Consider the following 22,441-nt stretch of genomic DNA (forward strand, 5'->3'; position numbering starts at 1 on the left):
TGGTTGCCTATAAATACGACTGGTCCCTAGGTCACACGTAATATCTTGTCACTTTCTGATATCACGTCGTCAGAGTGAAACAAGAGAGAAACAAAAGGCTCTCTAGGGTATACGTATTACTCTAGAAGACCAACCGTCATGGATTCATCAGGTACGTTTCCGCTATTGATTTAGGCTTTCTTATTTATTCAACATGATTCGGTCAAGGAATTAGGTGATGAATTTCACCCGTGATATTTGGATCTAACATTCGTGGCTAACGATATTGGAAGAAATTCTTCCAATAATATTTTGGAAATAGAAGAAAGCTATCGGAAGACATGTTTTTTTTGCTAATTTTCGTTAGCCATTGGTATTGTTATTTTTTAATTTAAAAAATTATGAACCGTTGATATTATTTTCATCTAAGAGCTGACATTATTTTCATTTTTTTTAATTATATAATTGAAAGTTATTGGAAGCACGGAATACCAATAAGCATAACGGAAATACCATTTCTGTTAATCTCTGGAAGGCTAAGAATTGCCAAACTGAATTTCCACTCCCGCTAAATAGTGGAAAACGTTCTAACGGAAGTGGTATTTTCATTTCCTTCCAATGCTCGGGATGATGTTTACAAATATTCAACTCACGCAAAAGCAGACATAGTTTATTTCTTTTTTCGTAAATTAAACCTACCAATGTTTGTCAATCTCACCAAGTTGATATTCACATGTTAGAATACGGTATTGAAAATGAATACTAGCAAGGTAAAAGTCATAGCTTACTTATTTTATTACCATTTGATTTTGAGATGACATTCATAGTACATATGATATTTTCACATAATATCAGAGTACAAAAACTCTAAACAGATATCAAGTATAATTATTGAGATTCAGCCTACGATGAGCGACCGCATAAAAAATCCTGTCTTGAGGGGGTATGTTTGGGCGAATACATGCACCTTGAGCAAAATAGTATATAATGCAACTTATTTATATCACCACATGAGAGAGAAAAGAGCTTTCAATCTGGTTCTATTTTGGATTGTTCGGCTTTCCTTTTCTCTCTACTCTCTCTTGGCTTGCTGTGAGTTCATAAGTGATTTTTAGAGGCTTGAAATTTTGATTTTAGGTCTCCATTGTTCACTTATGCCTACACTTAAATCCTACTAAGATATTTTTTTAGTATATAGTGTTGATTCTCAACTTGTGGTTATTTGGTGTTCATCCTTAGTAGTGGGACAAGAAGGACATCACCAAGATATCAACATTTCATGAGAACTTCCGGGTTACCAAAAAATATATATTCCATATTTTCTCTAATATTTTGATAATTTTAATTTATTAGTTATTACATTATAGTTCATATATATTTAACTTGTATCTTTTGTATCCAACCATACTATATAAATTTTTACATATTATACAAATTTAAATGATTATGTGACTCTCCAATAAATACAAAGTAATATTTTTTTTAGTAAAATAAACACACATTTCATATAAAATTTAAATACTTGGCAAACAATTATAAAGTGAAGTGTATCATAATAAAATACTAATTAGAACTTACATATAAAAAAACATAAACTATAGATAACAAAAAAAAAAAAAGTAAACATAAATTTTTTTATTATTTAGTCTTATTCATTAATATATTTTTCTACACATTATATATCAATGCGTTTGCACTTGACTTTGTAATGTATTAGGTCTATCATATATTGTTTGCATTTGACTTTATAATTTATTATGTTTAGCACTTTCTTTTTTAGGGTTTTAATTTGTATATATGCCATGTAATTTAATTACTACTTTTGGTTGATGTTCATACCAAAATAGAATAACATGAAATAATTTTGTGATAAATTAATATAATTACATAATAAATGTTAAAATACAATAACTTTTTGAGGTCGTTTTGTAATTAGTTAAATTATCTAAATATTATTAACATTCCACTCCAAAATAGAGTGAAATGAATAATAAAACTTCATATTTGGAGTTTGCTATTCACTCATTCTATAATAGCATGAGAAATCAGGTTGAATCGGATGCATTTTGTCACTTCCTACTCCATTATAAAGTGGGTTGGAGATGATTTTATATAGATAGATAGAACATGCATACATTAATATCTAAATATTATGTCATAACATTATTGGTTGCTCAAATTTCCAGAGAAAGGTATCAATCTTTTTAATGCTTCTTAATAATAAAAACAAAAACATTACATCATACCAAATATAATTTTGAGCCCTACAAGATAATACGATTTCTATAGAAAATTTAACACGTATGTATATGTCTTATTAATAATCGATTTTTCAGTTTTTTGAAACAATTTATCGCTGAGAAAGATATCATAATTTCGACAAAAAATGTTGGTAAACAAAAAATCGTTTTTTTTTATATTAGTAAAAATATAAGAAATTTCAATTTTTTTTTTATTTTGTGAATGATATACAAATATTGTCGATAAACAATATGTTTAATTTTTGTAAATTTTGCCACATGTTAGTATTTTCATAAAATCAAACTAATCATATATGTTACATTTCAAAACTTAGGAAGACCACATGCATTTTTTTTTCTTTCTAAAAACGAATTATCACTTAGGGCAATTTCAATGGGATCCTCTTTTTGAGGGTCATCCCTTCAAAATAAAAGTTTAAAGGCTCTCTACTACAATTGGGACCCTCAAATTTGTCTCTAAATATTATTCTTTAATAGTTAAAACCGAGTTATGCTTTCGTGTAAATAATAATAAAACATACACAATATGGAGTTACATTTTAGTAAAACACAGATAAAAATATAAAATTACACACAAATAATAATAAAAAATGTTAATTTAAATTTTGATATTAATAGCATGTGTTATGTTTTTTTATTCGTAAACTAGTAAATATATCAAATTATTAAATTAAAAATGTTTATCTTGTACAAAATAGAAGAATTTTGCTAAATAGCCAATTTAAAGTAATGAATTTACAAAATAGGTAAAGTTTGTCTAAAATTAATGAAATAGCCTAAATGCGCAATAAACAAGCTTCAACTTTTTTTTGAACCTATGATTAATTTTTTTTTTTTGAAGTGATAAATTGGTTATAATAATCATAAAAAATTTAATATTGGTGTCAAAATTTTTTTGACAACATAACTTTAGCTATTTTCTTAAAAATTTAAAACTTTGGCTATTTGCTAATCAATTAGTTTCAAATGGAAATATTGTATAATTTTCCCAATAAACTTTATAATTAAATTTTGAAAATTGGTGTCAATTTTAACAATTTATACAAAATATAGGACTAAAAGATAATAACTTAACAATTTTTAAAGGCCCAAAATTTAAAAGTACACTATAAAAGTATAAAACTATCAGAGTTTTCATTAGAGGCCTCTAAACTCTTAAAATGAGGAATTAATAGCGCCTCCATTTGAGATGCACTTCTATAGAGTAAAGAGATACATACTCTATCATCCTTTGTTAACTAACTTGGAAAGCTTTACAAACAATTATACAAATATATCATATCTCTAATAACTTGAATTATAAAAATAATAATTTTTTTTATGCCCATATCAAAAGACACCTCTGGAACTTTTTATCTGCGGCAAAATTGTCGAACAGTTTGGATTTTCATCAGTTTGTAATTTTTTATATCAGATTCTTCGGTTTATAATTATAGAAGTCTGATAAGGTTTTAAGATACTCAATGACATGACATTTGTGTAATTTTAACAGCTTTAAAGGATTATAACATTTATGGTATTTATGTAATTATGAAAAATTAAATGGAAAAATACCGTAGATGAATAGTAATTTGTGAAAAAGAGCGTGTCTTTTCGTTTATATATAATAATACGAATAAATGTGAAGAAAATAAAAAAATCCATATTGGACTTTTTGGAGAAGATTTAAAAAAAAAAAAAAAGAATAGTGACACTGGCAACTTTTATTTATTCTATGAATATGAATGATTGATTTCCTAGTGTCCAACATTCGCTAAATGAAATTTGGGTTCTATACTTATTCCGTGATCTTTCTCAAAGGAATAAAACAAAATAAAGTGCAGAAGCTAGCCAAAACAATTTGTGCTTGGCTTATTACTTAATGTTGAGTAGCTTGACTTCAAAAGGTCGTTAAATATATTATTGAGATTACAGTGTGAATACTTATACCAGTAAGGATATTTTATATGAATGAGCCGTCTGATTCCCACTATCTTTATTTAAACAATTCTCCTTACTCATTTGACTTCACACTGAGAGCTTCTCCAATACGTAAATGCAATTTTTTTTTTATCCAAAATTCATTTTTATATCAGTAAATAGTGTTTTATAGCTCTACTCATCTCTATTTTACATCTGCTTAAAATTTTTTTTGGGCATATATTCTTCTCATTTTAATTTTCTTATAATTATAATTTTAAGCCTCTAGTATTTTTATATTTTATAAATTTGCCTAAAATAATTATTTTTTTTCATATCACCAAATTTATATGTCTTTTATGTACAAAAACGCATGAAATAAAAAAAATTTATTTCTCTATTACATAAAACATACGAATTTATTGATTGATAAGAAACTACATAAACTAAAGCATTTCATTTCTTAATAATAAAAAACATACACCCCACAACAAAATACATAAACCAAAACACTATGAAAGGGTGATTTTTCACACTACTAGCTAGATTTTCATATAAGTCTGAGTAGAATGAGATTATAAAGATTGTCTTTAAGCTTTTCATTTTTTTTATGTCTTTGTTGTTTTTATGAAATTGTCTATGTAATAGTATTGTGGCTTGATTGTAGTTGTTTTAAAAAAAAAATTAATGTCTTTGTTATTTTTATTTCAATTATATATGTAGTGGTGTGACTTAATTCTAGTAGTTTTAATTTTTTCAATGTGTGAGCTATATTTGAATTGATGTATTTAAAAATATATATATGTAAATATTTATATTCAATTAATAATTTAAGCAATCTTATTATAAATATATACATTAGGGACAAAGTTGTAACTACAAATTCAAATTAGGGTCAATTTCAAAATTATTAATAAAATTTATATTAAATAAAATTTATGCATCTATGAATAGTGATGATCTATATTGAATCACCACTATTGCAAAGAGATGCAAATAGATATAATGCATCAAAATTTGCTTCTTAGTTGAAGCAAATTCTCTAAACGTGGATGCAATTTGCATCTACATTGGAGATGGTCTAAGAATGTGCGTTATTTAACTTCATCCGTCTGAAACTCGATTTGAATTGATATAAAATTTACTTCATTTCTACCGCCAGTCATACTTACCTCCATTTGAACCAAAATTAATTGAAATCTTGGTGGCCAATATTTTGCAGGGGTCTCGAAAATAAAATATTCCAATGTGGAAATTGCGATAAAACTATTGTGGAATTTTTAAAAAAAATTATATCCATAGAAGTTGGGGTAGCCAACAAAAATTGGGTATTTCAAAATAATCTATTAAAAAAATGTGTTTATTTGAAATATATAAATTTTAGCTATATATAGACTTCAAATTTTATATTATACTTAAAAAATAAATAAAGTGAAAGACTTAATTACAAATGAGTAATTAACTATTTAACAAGTCTTTATTCAATCCATTCAATTTGTTATCCTTTGGATTAAAATATTGATATCGATATCAATACCGATGTTCTAATTTTACTAATATATCGAATACCGATGGATATATCGATTGATATCCTATAACAATTTCAATATTGACTACCAATTTTACCGATGATATTTCGATGATATATCGCTTATAGACTAATATATCGACAAATAATCTATAACAAAACATAATTATAAAAACTCAATATATATATATATATATATATATATATATGTGTGTGTGCGCGCGCGCGCGCGCGCGCGCGTGTGGGTGGGGTGTGTCTCTAAATACAAATGCTATAAATTTAGTATATATGTTAAGAAAATTCAAATTCTATATGTTCAAATAATTTGTATAATTAAAATACAAACTTATTTTTATACCATATAAATGATGTATACACACTTGCATATAGATGAGATATTAAATTTTATTTATTTATTAAATTAGTTTATTTAAATTTTATTAGTAGTTTAAAAATAAATAAGGTATATATAGATTTTATAAAATTTGAGGCATTTAGGGAGTTATCATCTTTAAACAAGTTGTTTATGAAATTGTCACAAACAATATACACACACAATGTAAACTTGCCGCGGCTTTCTCTGCAAATTTCTTGCGCAAATGACTTCTTTTTTGTTCATCGATATTTACAATGGTATAGTCTGTAGTTAGGCTGTTATAGCCATTTAAATACCGAGAGTCTCCATTTTCTGGTATATCGACTTGATATCGTTGGTTACCGACGATATTTAAAACACTTGTTCACTCGCTCTTCATTTTATCGTGCGATTCAGTTGCGAAGCTTTTTCTCTTAGAGACGGAGAACTTCACGCAATCGAATATAGACTGGCCATCATCCAAAAATATATTGGCCGCGGCTTTGCGGCGATTTTTTTTTGCCAGCATGGACTACAAAGCCACTCAAAGTAAATATCTTCATGCAACAGCTACACCGAATTGCGCTTATTCTTTCTGCTGAAGCAACGTACTTCCGTTCTCAGCAGTATTGAACCGTTGTCTATCAGCCAAGAGAGTACACTCAGTGCATTCCTGTGGGATGAACTCGGTATAACCACATCTCAGACACGTTTGCTTGACCTCAAAACACAAGTCCGCCGCGTTTCATCCTCTGCAACTTTCGGTTTGATGGCTGTTGATGATGTTGAATTTCGACACTTTGGTTGACTCCGAGAGCCGCTCTTCACGGGACCATTTTGCGCAACATCTCTTTCGGCGCGCATGTTTATTTGCGATTGAAACAAATGAGGTGCAAAATCATATAAATAACTATCTCTTTCCGAATCCCTTTGACCTTCACATTCCAAAGACCTAGGGAAGCCTCTTCTGATAACGCTTTCGAGTAGGTTTGTGCATTGCCAGTAGAAGCACCCTTACTTCCAAGGATGAACTTTATTCGAGAGGTACGCTTACATTTGCTGATAATCCATCCATATGCCAAAAGTTGTGCCTTTACTTTTGGTCCAAGATTACTATATATTCTGGGAGCAACAGTATCCACATTCCGGCAATAATCCGTGTATGGGTTCCAAGCAGGGAACGGTGCAGCTTGAGGACTAATATTTGGGTTTCGGCTCTCCCGTGATTCTTCAAGAGGCCAAAGGTTCATCTCCGGAGGGTGAAGAAAGTAGATCGGCGGTGGATGTGGTCAAGTGATTGCACACTTCAATCAGAGAGTACAAACATTTTCCACCTGGTGGGGTGTACTGTTTTCTAGCGATTCCGTTCTCCTTTGAATGCTCGATTTTCCAGCCCAAATACAAAATGTGCTTCCAAACATCTTCGAACAGAGCACGCTTTTTTAATCTCTCGAGACTTTTTTTCTACTCCAGGGCAGAGCTCGGCAGCGGGAAGCATATAACACAGACACATATAAACACTAATTCAATTCAAATTCTCAAATCTGTCCCAAAATCCCAACGTCCTCAGGGGGCCTCAATATATAACTTATTGGAAACATAAAAATATCGTCCTCCTACCACATATTCACGGTATTCAAACTCTCAAGTTTCATGCATTTTGAAGCCCTATCAAATCAAATCAAACAAAAAAAGGGGTTCAGTTAGTCATCTACCCATCGAACCCCGTGCTCCGCCCACAAATAGTAGGCCCCGATCGGACCCCGGCCTCCAAGCTCGTACAGCTCCGGCGCTATGTTGTCCTTGTCTATCTCGTGAAGAACCGGAGCGAGAATGTTCCACGCGGCCGAAACCTCGTCGCTCCTCATGAAGAGATGGTTGTCTCCGTCTATGGCGTCGAGAACGAGTTGCTCGTATGAATCCGGGACATCCACGCTGTACCTGCAACCCAACCACTCACTCGTCGGCTCAAGAACAAACCATGACAAATATATATATATATATATATATATATATATATATATATATAATTGATCTTACTTGTCCTTGTAAAGTAAGTTGAGCTCGGGAGAATCCAAGTGTAAGCCGAGACCAGGAATCTTGTTGTTGACTTTGATGAGGATGGCTTCATCGGGGGCGTCACGAAGTATGAGCTCGTTGTTGGCGGAGTCGACGGCGTGTCCCATATGCTCCCGATATATATTTCCAGGGACGCGACGGAACTGAATTCGGATCTCCACCCTGCGTTTTTTTTTTTATCTAGTTTACAAACACATTTTGTAAACTATCATCTGAATTTCGGTCGAGATAAGAAACCTTCCCGACGATTAATTTCTGACTATTAGAATTTTGATATTATCACAAGGGTAATTTGTAATTTTATCCATATGAAAGATTGACCTACCATTCGAATTATAGGCTGATTTGGTGCAATCATATTAGTACCTATTTGTGTGTTAAGTCCAGTAAGTTTCAAATACTCCCGTAATTGCTATTAGAATATTTTCAAGCCTAAAACAGGTAGCAGGGATTGCGAGTTTCAACTATACACATAATATATTCCCCCCCTAATTCGTCTCAAAACAAAAGCATATAGTTATTTTCTTGGAGCGCAAGTAAAAAAGAAAAGAGAAAAAGATTGAACCTGTGTTCGATAAGCCCGATTCCAGTCTTGACTAGAAAAGGCACGCCATCCCAGCGAGCATTGTCGATATACATTGCAGCAGCGAAGTATGTGGGAGTCAGCGTGTTTGTATATACAGCTACCTTTTCCTCCGAGCTTTTGCTTGCTTTGTACTGCCCGAGAATCACATCGCTCGGTCCCAGTTTCCGCATCGACCTCAAAACTTTGACCTGGAAAAACGACAGAGGGAAAATCGGTAGATCATAGAATAATTAGTAATACGTTATCTATGAACAGAGGTTAGAAGTAATTATTTGGAGATCAATAATTATAGACTGGAGGAAAGGCTTAGGACTTTGGAAGAGATACCCGTTTATCTTGTACTTCCTATTGTTTTATCAAAGAATATCAAAAGTTGAAATCAAATGGAAAACCAACTTGTAAAATTGTGTATGAAAAGAGGCATGGTTGAAACCTTTTCATTACGAATATCTTCGCCGTGAAGACTTGTCGGTGGTTCCATGGCAAGCAGCGCTATTGTTTGGAATATATGGCTGTGTACTATGTCTCTGATTATTCCATAACCATCGAAATACCTGCAAAAAATTGACAGTGAGAAATTTTGGCTCGAAGACTCGAAGAGCTATTACACCTCTTTATTTACCTTGCTGCTTGCGCACCCAAGTCTTCCGACAGCACAATCTGCAATACGATTCGGTGATTCACAGTAAACAGAAATATCATAAATAATAAACGCGTGAAACTGCTAAGTCCATACCTGCACATTTTTTATATATTTATAACTCCAAAGTGGCTCGAAGACTAGATTGGAAAATCTCAGAACGGTCAGATTTTCAATAAGGTTCCTTCCCAAGAGATGATCAATCCTGAATCAAGATTCATCATTATATCAACACAGGCCCGCAAAATGAATGCTCATTCGTTGGTGTCAGAAGCCGGAAATTTGAACTCGTAAAAGGGTGATTTAGCTAAATAGCCGATTTAAAGTTAAGGATTTGCAAAATAGCCAAGGTTGGTCTAAGATTAGAAGAATAGCCAAAATGTGCAATAATCATGTTTAAAAAAAAAATAATCTTAGGATTAATATTTATGAAAGTGGTAAATTGCTTATAATAATTGTCAAAAATTTTAATATCGGTGTCAAAAAATATTTGACAACGTACTTTGTCTACTTTGCTGAAAATTTGAAACTTGGAAAATAAGACCTGTATATTTGGTTCTCCTCGAACTTGGAAACAAGTGACAATGTCAATCGAGTAGACGACAACGCGTTGAAGCCGAACGGCTTCTCTATTATGATGCGGTTCCATCCCTTCGAGGTCTGAGCATAGTCGGCGAGACAAGTGGCAACGTCTATGAGTGCTTCGTGCGGCACCGAGAGATAAAAAATCCTGTTCGCTTCTGATCCTCCCTGAGGCAAATAGGCTGTTACATGGCTGAGATTATAACTTTTAACTATAAGACCTGATAAAGAAGAAAGAAGACAAAGGAAAGTTTCTCAGGGTCTAGAATCTGTAATGTCGGACCTCAATCTCGTCCATCAAAACATTGAGCTTCGACATCCCTACTTTGTTGTCATTACCGCCATTGATGTAGTATGTTCTTTTCAGGAAAGCTTCCATTTTGTCCCCGCAGTCTTGTCTGAAATTCGTTTAAAGAGATTAGTCTGGGTTATAGATCCCCTATACTACAAACACAATAAAATTAGGATCATATGAGGATGTTGTAAACCCGAAAAAAAAATATCCTACTACCATTATCTCTAACAAACGAACGTTGCTAAATGGGAATTTTTAGGACCGGTAGTAAACAGAACAATGATCATAGGATCTAAAAAGCTCGTACTGATGGTCAACGCGGCAAGTCAGAGTTGAAGCTATTATAGATCTTAAATCTTCGTCTGTCAAATCGTTTCTTGAATATCCGAATACAGCAATATTCTGCAATAAAAAAATATATAATAATAGTAGAAATTAAAAAAAAAAAAAAACAAGCGATTCGAAACTTCATGTAATCAAACAGTTTATCTAAAAATAAAAACAGCATTGCACACCATGAAATCAATTTTTTGGTGAGAAAAAAAAAACTATTGATGATATCTCACCTCGGGAAGAGATCCGCTGACATAAAGAGCAAAGAGTGCCGGAAAAATCTTCCTCCTCGCCAACTCACCCGTTGCTCCGATGACAGCTATGCAGAGAGGGGGCCCACAAGAACCGTCACTCATGGCGAACCGTGTTTGAGGAAAAGGTGTTGGAGTTTCCAGCGGAACTGACACTTCACAGAAACACCGAAAAATATGTCAAGCATATTCGGAACCAGACTATAATACGAAGAAAAAAAAAAAGAAGCAAGTGCAAAAGGTAGTTTAATTGCACAAACCCTGTCCTAACTTTGGCGTTAATGGATCAGAGACTTGCTCTTTGAGTGGTGAAGTCGTTTCTGTGTGATCTGATGCGCTCTCTTTGTCTTCATTTTTCATACTTGTGAACTCATTCACCAGTGGTGTTGGTTTTTTCTTGTGCTCGTGGATATTATTAAAGCTCTTGATTATCCATAGTTTCAGACCACAGAACTTTTGACAGAAATTGGCAGCCCCTCCGTAATGCACAGCAAGATTAGCCGATCGCAGCTGACATTTCTTTGCTTGAACCTAAGATTTTAAATATAAAATAATTACAGAGTGTAATTAAAGAACTGCTCAGACCAATTTCAAGTTCTTGAAACTGAACTAAAAGTCTAAAACAGAAACAAAATTGAGTAGTTCTGTACAACTCACGATCAAATAATTTTTCATGGTGCAACATAGAAAAATGTAAAAGAGAAGCTTTACTTATGCCTTTGGAGAGCATAATTTTACATATTAGCACTTATCAAGTTCCATCGAAAACAGAATTTACACATTAGCATTTATGAATTCCATTTGAAAACATATTTTTTTTAACGAAAAATGTCAATTCCTTCTAAATTCGGATACCAAATGACCATACTAGCAGAGAAAGTCTATATATATATATATATATATATATATATATATATATATATATATATATATTCTCTTTTATATATTTTTGAATAAATTTTGTATTTAAAAAAAAAAAAAAAAAAAAAGAACTTTGAGCTCAGCTGAAGCTATCTATTCTTCTCGATACTATTTCCCTAAAATTCAGCTCATCAAAAGAAAACAAACGAACCTATATATACAACAAATACATATGATTCCTGAATTGATACATCAACATACTTGAAACTAAGTAGAAAAGAGAACTGACCGGAAAGCTATGGACATTGAACTGAGGTCGGTAAGAGAGAGAAGAAACGCGCGTTGTGTACGCCATCGAAATCTTTTGCTTTTTTTTTCTTTCTTCTTCTTACATGGTAAGGATGATCGGGTTTAAGAAGGTAAGAGTTTTGAGAATGTCAAACTCAAACTCGAAGTTTAGTGAAGACGAGTGTATAAAGTGGTGTGTGGTTTTGAGTGCAGGCAATAAAGATCCGAGTGGAAACAAAAGGTTAGTGAGTAGTGACACTTGCATAGTAAAATTGTCTATTTTATCAAGCGAAATAATATAATGGCATCGTTTGGCATAACTTTGTTTAAAAAAAAACGCTTTTAGATTCAGTTTTTGGAAAAAACTGTTTTTTTTTAAACTGACAGGTGTTTGATAAGCTGTTTATAAAACAGTTGTTGTTGGTAACAAAAACTGATTTTGCGTTTGGTAAAATAAATATATTACAGTAAAAAGACTAAAATAGACATAAAATAAATATTTAACAATGCTATGGATAATCACGTGGGGATATTAAAGTAATTTTATATCAAATACAAAAACGCTTTTTCTAAAAGCTAAGATTCGTAGCTTTTGTGACTCATGTACAATTTTTAAAATCGTTTTTGAAATTTTTTCTAAAAACTGTTTTACCAAACAGTAAGATTGCAGTTTGGTTTTTGCTAACAGCAAAAACAGGCTTAAAAAAGCTGTGCCAAACACGCCCAATGACTCGCTGTTTCTTTCTCCCCGATTTCGAGCAATACATTTCTTTTATGGTCTTTCACATTGTTATATAATCAATGCATGTTAAATAAATGACTATGTCTATATATTTATACGCACAAAAGGACTGAAATACTATATTAAAATTCTCAATAAAAAATTCTCCAAATTTAAAATTAAATAAAATTTATTCTGAATACTAACTAGTATTTGTGATAAACATGAAAAAAAAACCTTCCACAAGATTTTTTTTCTTTCATAATTTAAGGAATCAGTTGACTATTCAGTTATTATCTTTATTTAAAGTTATTTTTTTCATATAATTATTTAAAACGATTTTAAAATATTTTGAGACAATTTGATGTTGCATATTAACGACTGTTTACAGTTATTAATTTTTATTATTGCATATTAACGACTATTTACAATTATTAACTTGTAATTTACAAACATTTTTGCAGTTAATATTTGAATCTGTTGACTATTTACGATATATTGATTTTTTCATTGCAAAATAAACAAATATTTACACTATTATATACAACTGATTATAACTATTTGCATAAATTTACAACTATTTACAGACGATGCAAAACTCTAGACTAGAGAGACTCAATGGGCCTATGTCGAGAAGACCGTAACGATCTCAGTCATTCGCTCGATGGAGGCGTGCCTATCTTCAATGGGCCTATGCTGGAAAGATCGTAACCGGCCTTGACCTCATCGGATCCTGCAGTCCTCGCCTTCCATCTCAGCCTTGTCGGATCCCGCATTCCTCCGCCTCGGCCTCGTCGGATCCCGCAATTTTCTCATCAATCATATGTCGGGAAGATCGCAACCGGCTTTGTCGGATCCCGAGACCCTCGCCCTCCACCTCATTGATCCTAATCTAGAGGGAAAGAAATCCAAAACCTGGAAAATCACGGAGATATTAATCAAATCCTTTATAAACCAAACATAAAAAACTTAAGAAAATATTCATCGATAACCAAAAATGGAAAAAAAAAAAAAAAGCTTGAGAGAAACTGATGGCGAGATGAAGAGACTCCTTAGCCGAAAGCCTCTCTATTTCCTTGGCGAAAGCCGCCGGAGCTCCCTATACGAACTCTTGGACCATCGCTCTACACGAGAATCTCTGCAACTTCTCCGACGACTCCCCGAAATGAAAAAGTTGTACATAAAGAGCGACGAGAGAAGATTGCAGATAGTGAGCCTTGAACAAATGCAATTTGAGAGAGAGAGAGAGAGAGAGAGAGAGAGAGAGAGAGAGAGAGAGAGATAATGACTTTTCTTTTTAAAGATTTGATCGAGAAATGAAAGAATTTGATTATTGAAATTTTGAAAAATTTATTTGCAAAATTAATAACCGAATATACTGTTTAAATTTTGAAATGAAACGAAAAAAATTCAAATTTTAAATAAAATATCCGAATTTAAAAAGATGGGCAAACCAAGAAATGCATAAAAATTCAGGATAAGGTTAGATCAACTTTATGACTATTTACTTAAATTTACGAAAAGTTGGATATATAGCAATCTCAAACGTTTTAGTTACCTAATTACTTTTTTTTTCTTTTATTCTTTTTTATCTTATGGATACGGATTACACACCTTAATTGCATTATTGACGCGGTAATGTAGTTGTATTTTTTATGAACGCAAGGTAATACGGTATAGTAATCATAGAGATTATTATTTCTAAAATTTAGACAAGTGAGTGATTTGTCAATCAAAATCGAATAATATAACACTGAGCAATTGGCATTAATAGTCCCTTAACTATAGAAGTTTAACTATTACGTCCTCGAACTTTTATTTTAAATATTTCGTCCTCTAACTTATTTAATCCTCATTATGACATCCTTTCTGTTAACTTACAATATTCGTTACTATGTTTAAAAAATATATTTTATTTTTGGGTTATATAGCTATATAAGCCACTCGGCTATAGAGATTTTGGATTTGGCCAACGTTTAGTTAATTTTTTGTTAATAGCCACGGCAATTTATTTACATAGATAAAAATACCAAAATAACCTCCCAACCGTTCCCGCCCATTAACCTGCTAAAAATAAAACATTATTAATGTCATTAAATTACTATTGATTGAAACCATCAATCCGATTGTTTCCAAAATAAAAAAATAAAAAATGAATCTTAGCAGAGAAAAACTGAGAGAAACAGAGAGTCGCGCCGGGAGTGCGCGCGACGGAACCGATAACCGGCGAAGGTTGGGAGCAAGCCGCGTCGGAGCAATCGGTGGCGTGAGCGAAGGAGATCGTGTCCGGCGAAGGCTGGGAAGTGCAGAACCGAGCGACCACGAGCGAGCGCACCAGATCGGGCGACGGAGACTGGTTCGACGGCCGGGTTCACTCTCCAGATCTGCGAGCGCACCAGATCACTCTCCAGATCTGCGCGACGGAGACTGGTTCGACGGCCGGGTTTGCTCCGCCCCGGTGACGCCTTGCGACGAGGAGGGTTGTCTCTCCCGCGCCTCTCCGGGCGACGGCGCCCGACGACTCGGACCGACAATCGCCGCCCCCGATTCGTGCGACTGGTCTCCGTCCCCTGGCGTTCCTTCGTCGGCGCTCGCTCTTCTCTCGATGTACAACGACGAGATCTTCTCTCGCGCTGGACGGGGAGGTGGACGACCATGTCGCAGGCGGCGGCGCGTGTGTTTCCGGCGACGGAGGTGAGGGCGACGAGGACGCCGCAGGATCGGGCAGAGGAGAAGAAGATCGGCCAGTTAATGACAAATTGAAACTGCTTAGTTAATGACTAGCTTTCTCTGTTAATGTTTACACATACCATATACTCACTTCATTTCACGTTTCAACTAATAATTGTTAAGTAAAATGATATGTATGTATTGTAAATTGGCAATTTACAAAGCATAACAATGAATTTAATAGTTGTTCTTATTTTACAGCAATATGGAGAGAATAAATTGTTTATCAATTTACAGTCAATACGTTACCATTACATGTTAATGGACAATAAAGACAAAATTCATTTACAGGTTATTTGTATTGTAAATAAGCTAACAAATCAATTAACAACAGATAACGTGAAAATTACCATTATCGTCAAATTACAGTATATTCGAATATAATGTTAAAAATTTAGATAATAACTGCTAAATATTGCGAAATAACTGGTAATCTAATCTGCCATGCACGAGTAGATACAACTTCTCTAAAAAACCGCTATACATAATCTATGAAATCTGGAAAGCAATAACTGCTTTCCAAAAGAGTTTAACCTAAATGTACTTTCCATTTGCGTACATTTCAAATTTCGAATTAAACTGTCTCAATTTACATTTGAAAGCGCAATTAATAAGGGCATTTCAGTACAAATATTCGGTAAAATTTATGCCACGTAGGCTGATTGGCCATTAACCAAAAATTAACTAAATGTTTGCTAAAACACAATAACCAACGTTTAAGAGGCTTATATGGCCAAATTTTTGTTTATTTTTCCTTGCATATAATATTTTGGTCGTGTACTTAGTTATTTTCTAAAAATGGATCATTATCTATTACTAAAGAAAAAGTCAACGAACATATTTTAGTTAGATAATTTTTTATATTGATTTAAATTTATAGAGTAAATATTTAGATTGATTTGCAAGATATTTGTTTCTTAATTGAAGATGTAAGAAAAGACCAAGCCGCATCAATATTAAACTCTGGAAGAGGTAATGACGAGATGATTGCGGCGTTTTGCTCACGGTTGGTTGATTTGTATTTTGATCGCTCCAAATTAATAATACCTGATTTACAAAAACGAGTCACAGCCAATTAATAATACCAATAATGCCCTTTACACTATGTTGATTAAGTTTGAGAAATTTGAAAATGGTAATTTGAAGAATACTCCACATTATAAAATCATCATTTCTATAATTTTGAGAAGATTTTTCCCTCGTTCTATATGCAATGGTAGAAAAAAAAAAAAAAAAAAAAAAAACCAAGGAAAATATTGTAAACAAAATACAGTAATTGAATATTAAATTTGAAAAGAAAACTTTTGCCTGAAAAATTTCCACATTATAACTTCAGCGGCGGCGCTAGTACCTGTTTTGGAAATCCAAAATATCTTGAACGCAATATAATAAGGGCCTTAATTACCAAGTAAAAAAGCCAAATACCAATACTGTGTAGTTACTTAATATAAACGTTTTCCATTCGGAACAACCTTACATAGATTGGTTCGTTCCCATCAATACTCATAAAGCGCAATAGTAATTCTGGTCTACAAGTCTAACCTCCTATCCTCTTCATTTTTAACAGGGAAAGCTCAACATTTCTTCAGCTTTAGCCCAACAAAACAGACATACCAATGGTGTAAATTATATACCCTGTTGTTAATACTAATCCCATCCCACTAATCAAGTAGCAATATTTTTGTACCACCAATCAAGCAAGCAAGCAATCTTCTGTAAAAAAAATTCCAGTGGCTCAGTATTTCCTGAGCCGCTTCATCGTTCTCCACTTCCTCAGTATGAACTCCACTCCCTCTTTCAGCTTTGCCCTTTTGTTCTCTTCTTTGTTCCACAGCTCCGGAACGGGATATCGTCCGCTGGGATTGTACTCGTTCATCTCCTTCAGAGCTTTGACCACAGCCTCGTAAACCTCCTCTCCCAGCTCGCTCTTCACCTCCTTCAGTTTTTCGTCCCCGACATCGATTGCTTCCTGCGCAAGAAACCCGAGTTCAGCGCAGTTTTTGTTTTTGTTTTTGTATGATTCAAATCTACAAGACGTTATGAAGCGATGATCAAATACCTCGGCTTTATCGTTCTTAACCACGACCTTGAAGGGGTGCCAGCTCGGGTCCCTGAGGTGGCTATCCCATTTGGAACACGACTCTATTGCTTTTTCTTCAACTTCGTCTTTGCGGAATTTCATTTTGCATGCGTTGACGAATGGTTTCGGGTCAAGATCTCCCATTCTTCTCACGCCTATTAAGGCACGGGCTGAGCTGGAATCCTGCAGTCCCTGTGAAGCGTTTAAGAAGGTTGTAAGCATGATTAGATACAACAAACTATAACAGCACAGTATTACATCAAATCGCACTCAGAAAAGCTTAACCAAAACATGACATCATGTCACTAGCGAGAAAATACAAACAAAAGAGAAGCACAGTTGTGGGATAAAACCTATGCTTACATGGATGAGCTCTTTCCGAGCATCTTGGAGTTCATCGTTACTTCGGCGTTCCTTGATGATAAGAGCTTGGTTAAGTTCTTCTATACCTTCCAAATCTTCTTCCTTTTCCTTGAGCTTTTCTTTGATATCATCCATCTGTTTTTTGACATCCAAGTCCTCATCGCCGCCCATATGTTTCATCACTTCTAGAGCCCCTCTGTAACGCTCAATTTGGAGCTCCAACGCTTGCTTTGAATCAAGTTTCTTTTCCAGTTCCAGAATTTCTTTATGCAGCTTCTCCTTTTCTCTCTGTGATGGTCCACAAAAGACAGAAAAATAGTAAATTAAAACAAGAGCAAAGCACTGGGCTTATTTTCAGTGTAATGCTCTTTCGAATTTGTTTTGGTACTGAGCTTGCATTTGGTGCGAGTAGTGCTCTTTGTTTTTTCTTTTCCTATTGTTAATAATATCAGTAGTCTCTTAAATATATATATATATATATATATACATACATACATATATTTATAAAGAAAAAAGATCGCAGAGTAAAATAAACAGTAGACCTGTTGTTCTTTTGCTAACTTGATCATCTTTTCATCAGCCTTGTTTTGCTCCTGCGTAGCCCTCTCAATCTAACATCGCAAGGTGCAAGAATATATGAGTAAGTTGTGATGCATAACTCTTTCAACTGTATTTAAAAAAAAATGTTTTATCTCGTTTTCAATATATGTATATATATACATACACATACGAGTAAAACTGAATTTACCATTTTCTTTTCCTCAAGAAGCTTCTTGCTTTCACTATCATTTTTGAACTCTCGTTGTTGCAATTCCTTCTCTCGTAGCCTAAGCTCTTTCTCCTGTTTTTCCATATCCTTTCGTACTGTTTCATGCTTCGAAATGATACTCTTATAGGTATCATGTTCTCTCTGATGCATTTTTTTTATTTCTAACATTTAAAAAATAAAAATCAGTTCCAGCTTTGCAGTATATAACAGTTGGGAAAAACGATTGGAAGAAAGAAAGACCGAGATTAAAACAGAGAACTAGGTTACTAATAAACAAATAAAAATACCTTCATTGTGAGCAGATTCTATTCTTTCACGTTCACCTACCACCTTCTGAATCGCTGAAAGAGTTTCATTGTACTTGCTTCTGAATTCCTCGACGTGAAGATTCTTGTCATCTAAGGTGTCTTTTAGTTTGGACACTAGCTTCGAATCTTTTCGTTTGTCTTCTTCTTGTTTTTCAGAGACAGTTTTCAAATCACCATTCTTACGAAGATGAATTCCAACAATGTTCCCCGCATTGTAGTCGTCTTCTCGGGCAATCCATCCATAAAGTTTCTCTCCACTGCTCCTCCGCATTTTATAATCCCTCTTCCCACTGTTATCGGCTTCAAAACTCTTTTCAAATGCTATAGCATTCTTAAAGCCGGTCCAGTCTTTGTCAAATTCTACCGTTGCATATCCTGAATGACCAAAACGGTCCCAGTGTGGAACAACCTTCAACGGGTTAAACCCTTTTCGAATAAAATCATCTCTCATTTTAGAGCCACTTTCTCCAACACGTTTTCCGTCCTTCATCTCAGTCTTAATGTTTGCCAAAACACCCGTTATTGGCCAAACAAACATGTCTTCGTGATCACGAGCAATGGGTTTGCACTTACGAGGAGATTTCGATCGAGGTTCGCGCTCACGAGCAATGGGTTTGCACTTACGAGGAGATTTCGATCGAGGTTCGCGCTCACGAGACTCCAATCGAGGTTCATACTTACGAGATGATTCCGATCGAGGGTCGCACCTTCGAGATGATTTCGTTCGAGAGTCACGCTCTCGAGTGGATTCCGAACTCCCAACGTAGTACCTTTCAATATACTTTGCGAGTGCACGGTGCTTGGCTCTCTCTTTTACATCTATTCTATCAGAGATTTCATTCATACCCAGAGCATGCCTGAGAAGCTCCCTTGATCTATGGTATTTCTTTGTCGATTCAGAACAGAATGGGCATCTATAACCAGAATCAGGATGAGTGATACTAACAGATTCATACTTTAGCCGTTCATAGTATTCCTGCTTCAACTCTTCTTCCGATATTCTCGACATTGAAAATCTGAAATCCGGCAGAGAACATAGAATGTAGTGAACAAAACTAAGATACAAACAGTCTGCTTTCAAAATCAACTTGCCCACCCGAAAAAAACAGCGAGAAAAGTACAGATTTTTTTTTTTCTTTTTGTGAACACATTGATCATCTAGACCACTTCTATAATACAAATAAAACAGTAAAATAATTAAGATCTTATAAAACAAAATAAATACGAAAATTTCTAGTCTCTTCAGGGAATTTTCTCAAACATCTAGTTGGTAGTTACACATTTGTAAGAATCTGATCATGAAAAATAATATAAAATTCACAAAAAAAACCCAACCTAAAGCCTGAGCATAACACAACAAATAACAAGTTGTGGTATCAAATATATATATATATATATATATATATATATATATAAAAGCAATGACCATGACAGTAAAAAAATCGCTCCCAATCAACAACAAAAATAAATGAAAACATCAAGAACAAATTTTAATGCCGCTACAATCATAAACTTCTTTGGAGTAAATCACAGTAAAATCAGTGTAAAATGAGTACTAGCAAACCTTGGATATTTAAGACAAACGAAAACCATGAAACATGGACAGGAAAAGTTATAGTTCAACGAACATGAAAAAAACACGCAATCCCAATAGAGGGATTGAGCCCGGAAAAAGGATGGTTATGTGAGCCCGGAAAAATCAGAGGTGCTCAAATAAGAAGTTGACAGGTCAATTGGACCTCCGGAAGAAAATTTTGATTGCGACATAATTGGTCACAGACGCTCGAAGAAGAACCTGAGACGCTCAAAGTAGGATTTGGTTTGGTCGGTTATAAAGAGCTTCACAATCGAGAATTTGAAGCTTTCTGCTGCATGAGTTATTGTTAAAAAGAGGATATGGCTTAAATTTAAGAAGAAGAATGATAATCTGATAGACCCACATTATTGGTGTCCTTCAAATACACCTTAAAGAGAAAAAAGCATATAGTAAAATAAATAACGGATTAAATCCAAAATTCAGGTGAACAAAAAAAGATTATCAAAAACACAAATCAATACTTTAACATGTAATTTCCACTTAATAAGAAATGCTACTAATATGAAGAAAAAAAATGACTCATCAGCTAAGAAAACAGTTCAACTCCCTCAAAAGTGGACTGGCTCATCGAGTCCGATGATCCAGTAATAAATAAATAAAAAAGTATTAAAAAAAATGATCGAGAACTACATTCCAGCGGGAAAAAAAAAAAATCGACAATGAGTAAACCGGCAAATAAACAACCACAAATGAAAAAGAAAAATCCTTACTCGATAGATGAAGAAGGTGAGCTAGAACAAATACCTGTTTTACAGTGAACTCAGTACCACTGGTGGCTCGGTATCTGCCGAGCTTCTTCGATGGCGATTAGGGTTTGTAGAGAAACGAATTGGCAGAGTAGCGTTCTGGTCTTTTTGGTACGACAAGAGGAAATAAAAGGGGAGATACTCTGGCCAATCAGGAAGCATTTCTATTTTCCGATTTATTAATTTTTTTTTCCGTTCATATTATTCAGGAAAATACTTTCCCTCCAATTCTGTCGAATCAGTAATCAATTTTTGTTCGAAATTACTGTTTTCCGTCGTTTCTAATTCTAATAGCTGTTTGCTTCAGAGGAGTCTTTCCCATTACGGTATTGGCCGGAGCGGTTTTTTTTTTAACCAGCCCAAGCCCAATAAAGAGACCTGGCCAGTCTAGTTATAAGGTGGAAAAAAAAAAGACAAAATTTGTAAAATTTTTAGGGTGGTCGGTTTGTTTCTCGGACGATAGTCGGAGATTGATGAAGGAGAAACCCAAATTTTTAACCAACTAGGTTTTTGTATCGATGATAAACAATTCATTAAAGAAATTAGATTTTGTCTCTTAGATTTTAGAATTTGATACATCTATTTGCTGTGTTAAATTTGAACCAGAAGAATATATATATCAAAAAATTGGCTACGTAAGCCACCTAAACTATAGGAATTGTAAATTAGTCAACCTTTAATAAATACTTTGTAAATAGCTAACTTGTATACGTGGCAGCCTATTAACTACTTTTTATACATGTTTGACTGAGTTAAATAAGTCTTTTACTAATCCGTTAATAAGTTAACTTGACTATTTACAAGAAATTAATCAAATGTGGGCTATATCACAATTTACTATAACTGTGTGCCTATATAACTTAATAACCATATATATATATATATATATATATATATGGTTCACAAAAACCCTGATTTGAAATTATTTTCGGATGTTGAAGATGAACGTAAAACTCTACCGAGACTGTGTAATCGCTATAGATCAGTAGATTAGTAGAGTTTATTTATACGATGTAGAGTTAAATCAATAGAGCAGTATAGTTCAAATACGCAATAGAGATAAAGAGTAAAGCATTAGATATGGAATATACATTAAATCATTATAACTTTGTAAAATTATTTTACATTTCTACCGCTCAATCAACACCCATCAATTTCTTCTTAAATAATGGAATTTGAACATCATTTAG

General features: G+C 33.7%; 3 protein-coding genes across 4 annotated transcripts in view; all 3 read right to left on the reverse strand.

The window, feature by feature from the left end:
• Nucleotides 1-21,318, reverse strand: part of LOC149381417 (factor of DNA methylation 4-like) — a 24,915-nt gene extending 3,597 nt beyond the window's left edge. Inside the window, exon 1 of the mRNA XM_089601128.1 lies at nucleotides 21,250-21,318. The gene's annotated coding sequence lies outside the window, so the exon portion shown is untranslated. The remainder of the gene's footprint in view (nucleotides 1-21,249) is intronic.
• On the reverse strand, nucleotides 7,519-12,165 carry LOC149381418 (inactive glucose-6-phosphate 1-dehydrogenase 4, chloroplastic-like). 2 transcript variants are annotated; one of them, XM_089601131.1, is made up of 12 exons: nucleotides 11,939-12,165; nucleotides 11,049-11,319; nucleotides 10,771-10,937; nucleotides 10,512-10,606; nucleotides 10,193-10,307; nucleotides 9,872-10,077; nucleotides 9,424-9,532; nucleotides 9,310-9,347; nucleotides 9,121-9,241; nucleotides 8,667-8,875; nucleotides 8,063-8,263; nucleotides 7,519-7,963 (listed from the first exon to the last, which is right to left on the reverse strand). In XM_089601131.1, the coding sequence occupies exons 1-12, from the start codon at nucleotides 12,002-12,004 to the stop codon at nucleotides 7,726-7,728; spliced, it is 1,836 nt and encodes a 611-aa protein (XP_089457257.1). In that variant the 5' UTR covers nucleotides 12,005-12,165; the 3' UTR covers nucleotides 7,519-7,725. The 2 variants fall into 2 exon arrangements, with proteins under 2 accessions (XP_089457257.1, XP_089457255.1); XM_089601129.1 differs by having other exon boundaries at nucleotides 7,520-7,963; nucleotides 10,771-10,943.
• Nucleotides 16,816-21,367, reverse strand: LOC149381419 (factor of DNA methylation 4-like). Its single transcript, XM_089601127.1, has 7 exons — nucleotides 21,250-21,367; nucleotides 18,888-19,924; nucleotides 18,580-18,761; nucleotides 18,374-18,442; nucleotides 17,832-18,119; nucleotides 17,448-17,660; nucleotides 16,816-17,357 (listed from the first exon to the last, which is right to left on the reverse strand). The coding sequence occupies exons 2-7, from the start codon at nucleotides 19,915-19,917 to the stop codon at nucleotides 17,124-17,126; spliced, it is 2,016 nt and encodes a 671-aa protein (XP_089457253.1). The 5' UTR covers nucleotides 19,918-19,924; nucleotides 21,250-21,367; the 3' UTR covers nucleotides 16,816-17,123.
• Between the last annotated feature and the right edge of the window lie 1,074 nt (nucleotides 21,368-22,441).

This window comes from Urtica dioica, chromosome 11, assembly GCF_054948205.1.
Source record: "Urtica dioica subsp. dioica isolate 48M chromosome 11, U.dioica_male_clone48M_v1_H2, whole genome shotgun sequence".
NCBI classification, from domain to species: Eukaryota; Viridiplantae; Streptophyta; class Magnoliopsida; order Rosales; family Urticaceae; genus Urtica; species Urtica dioica.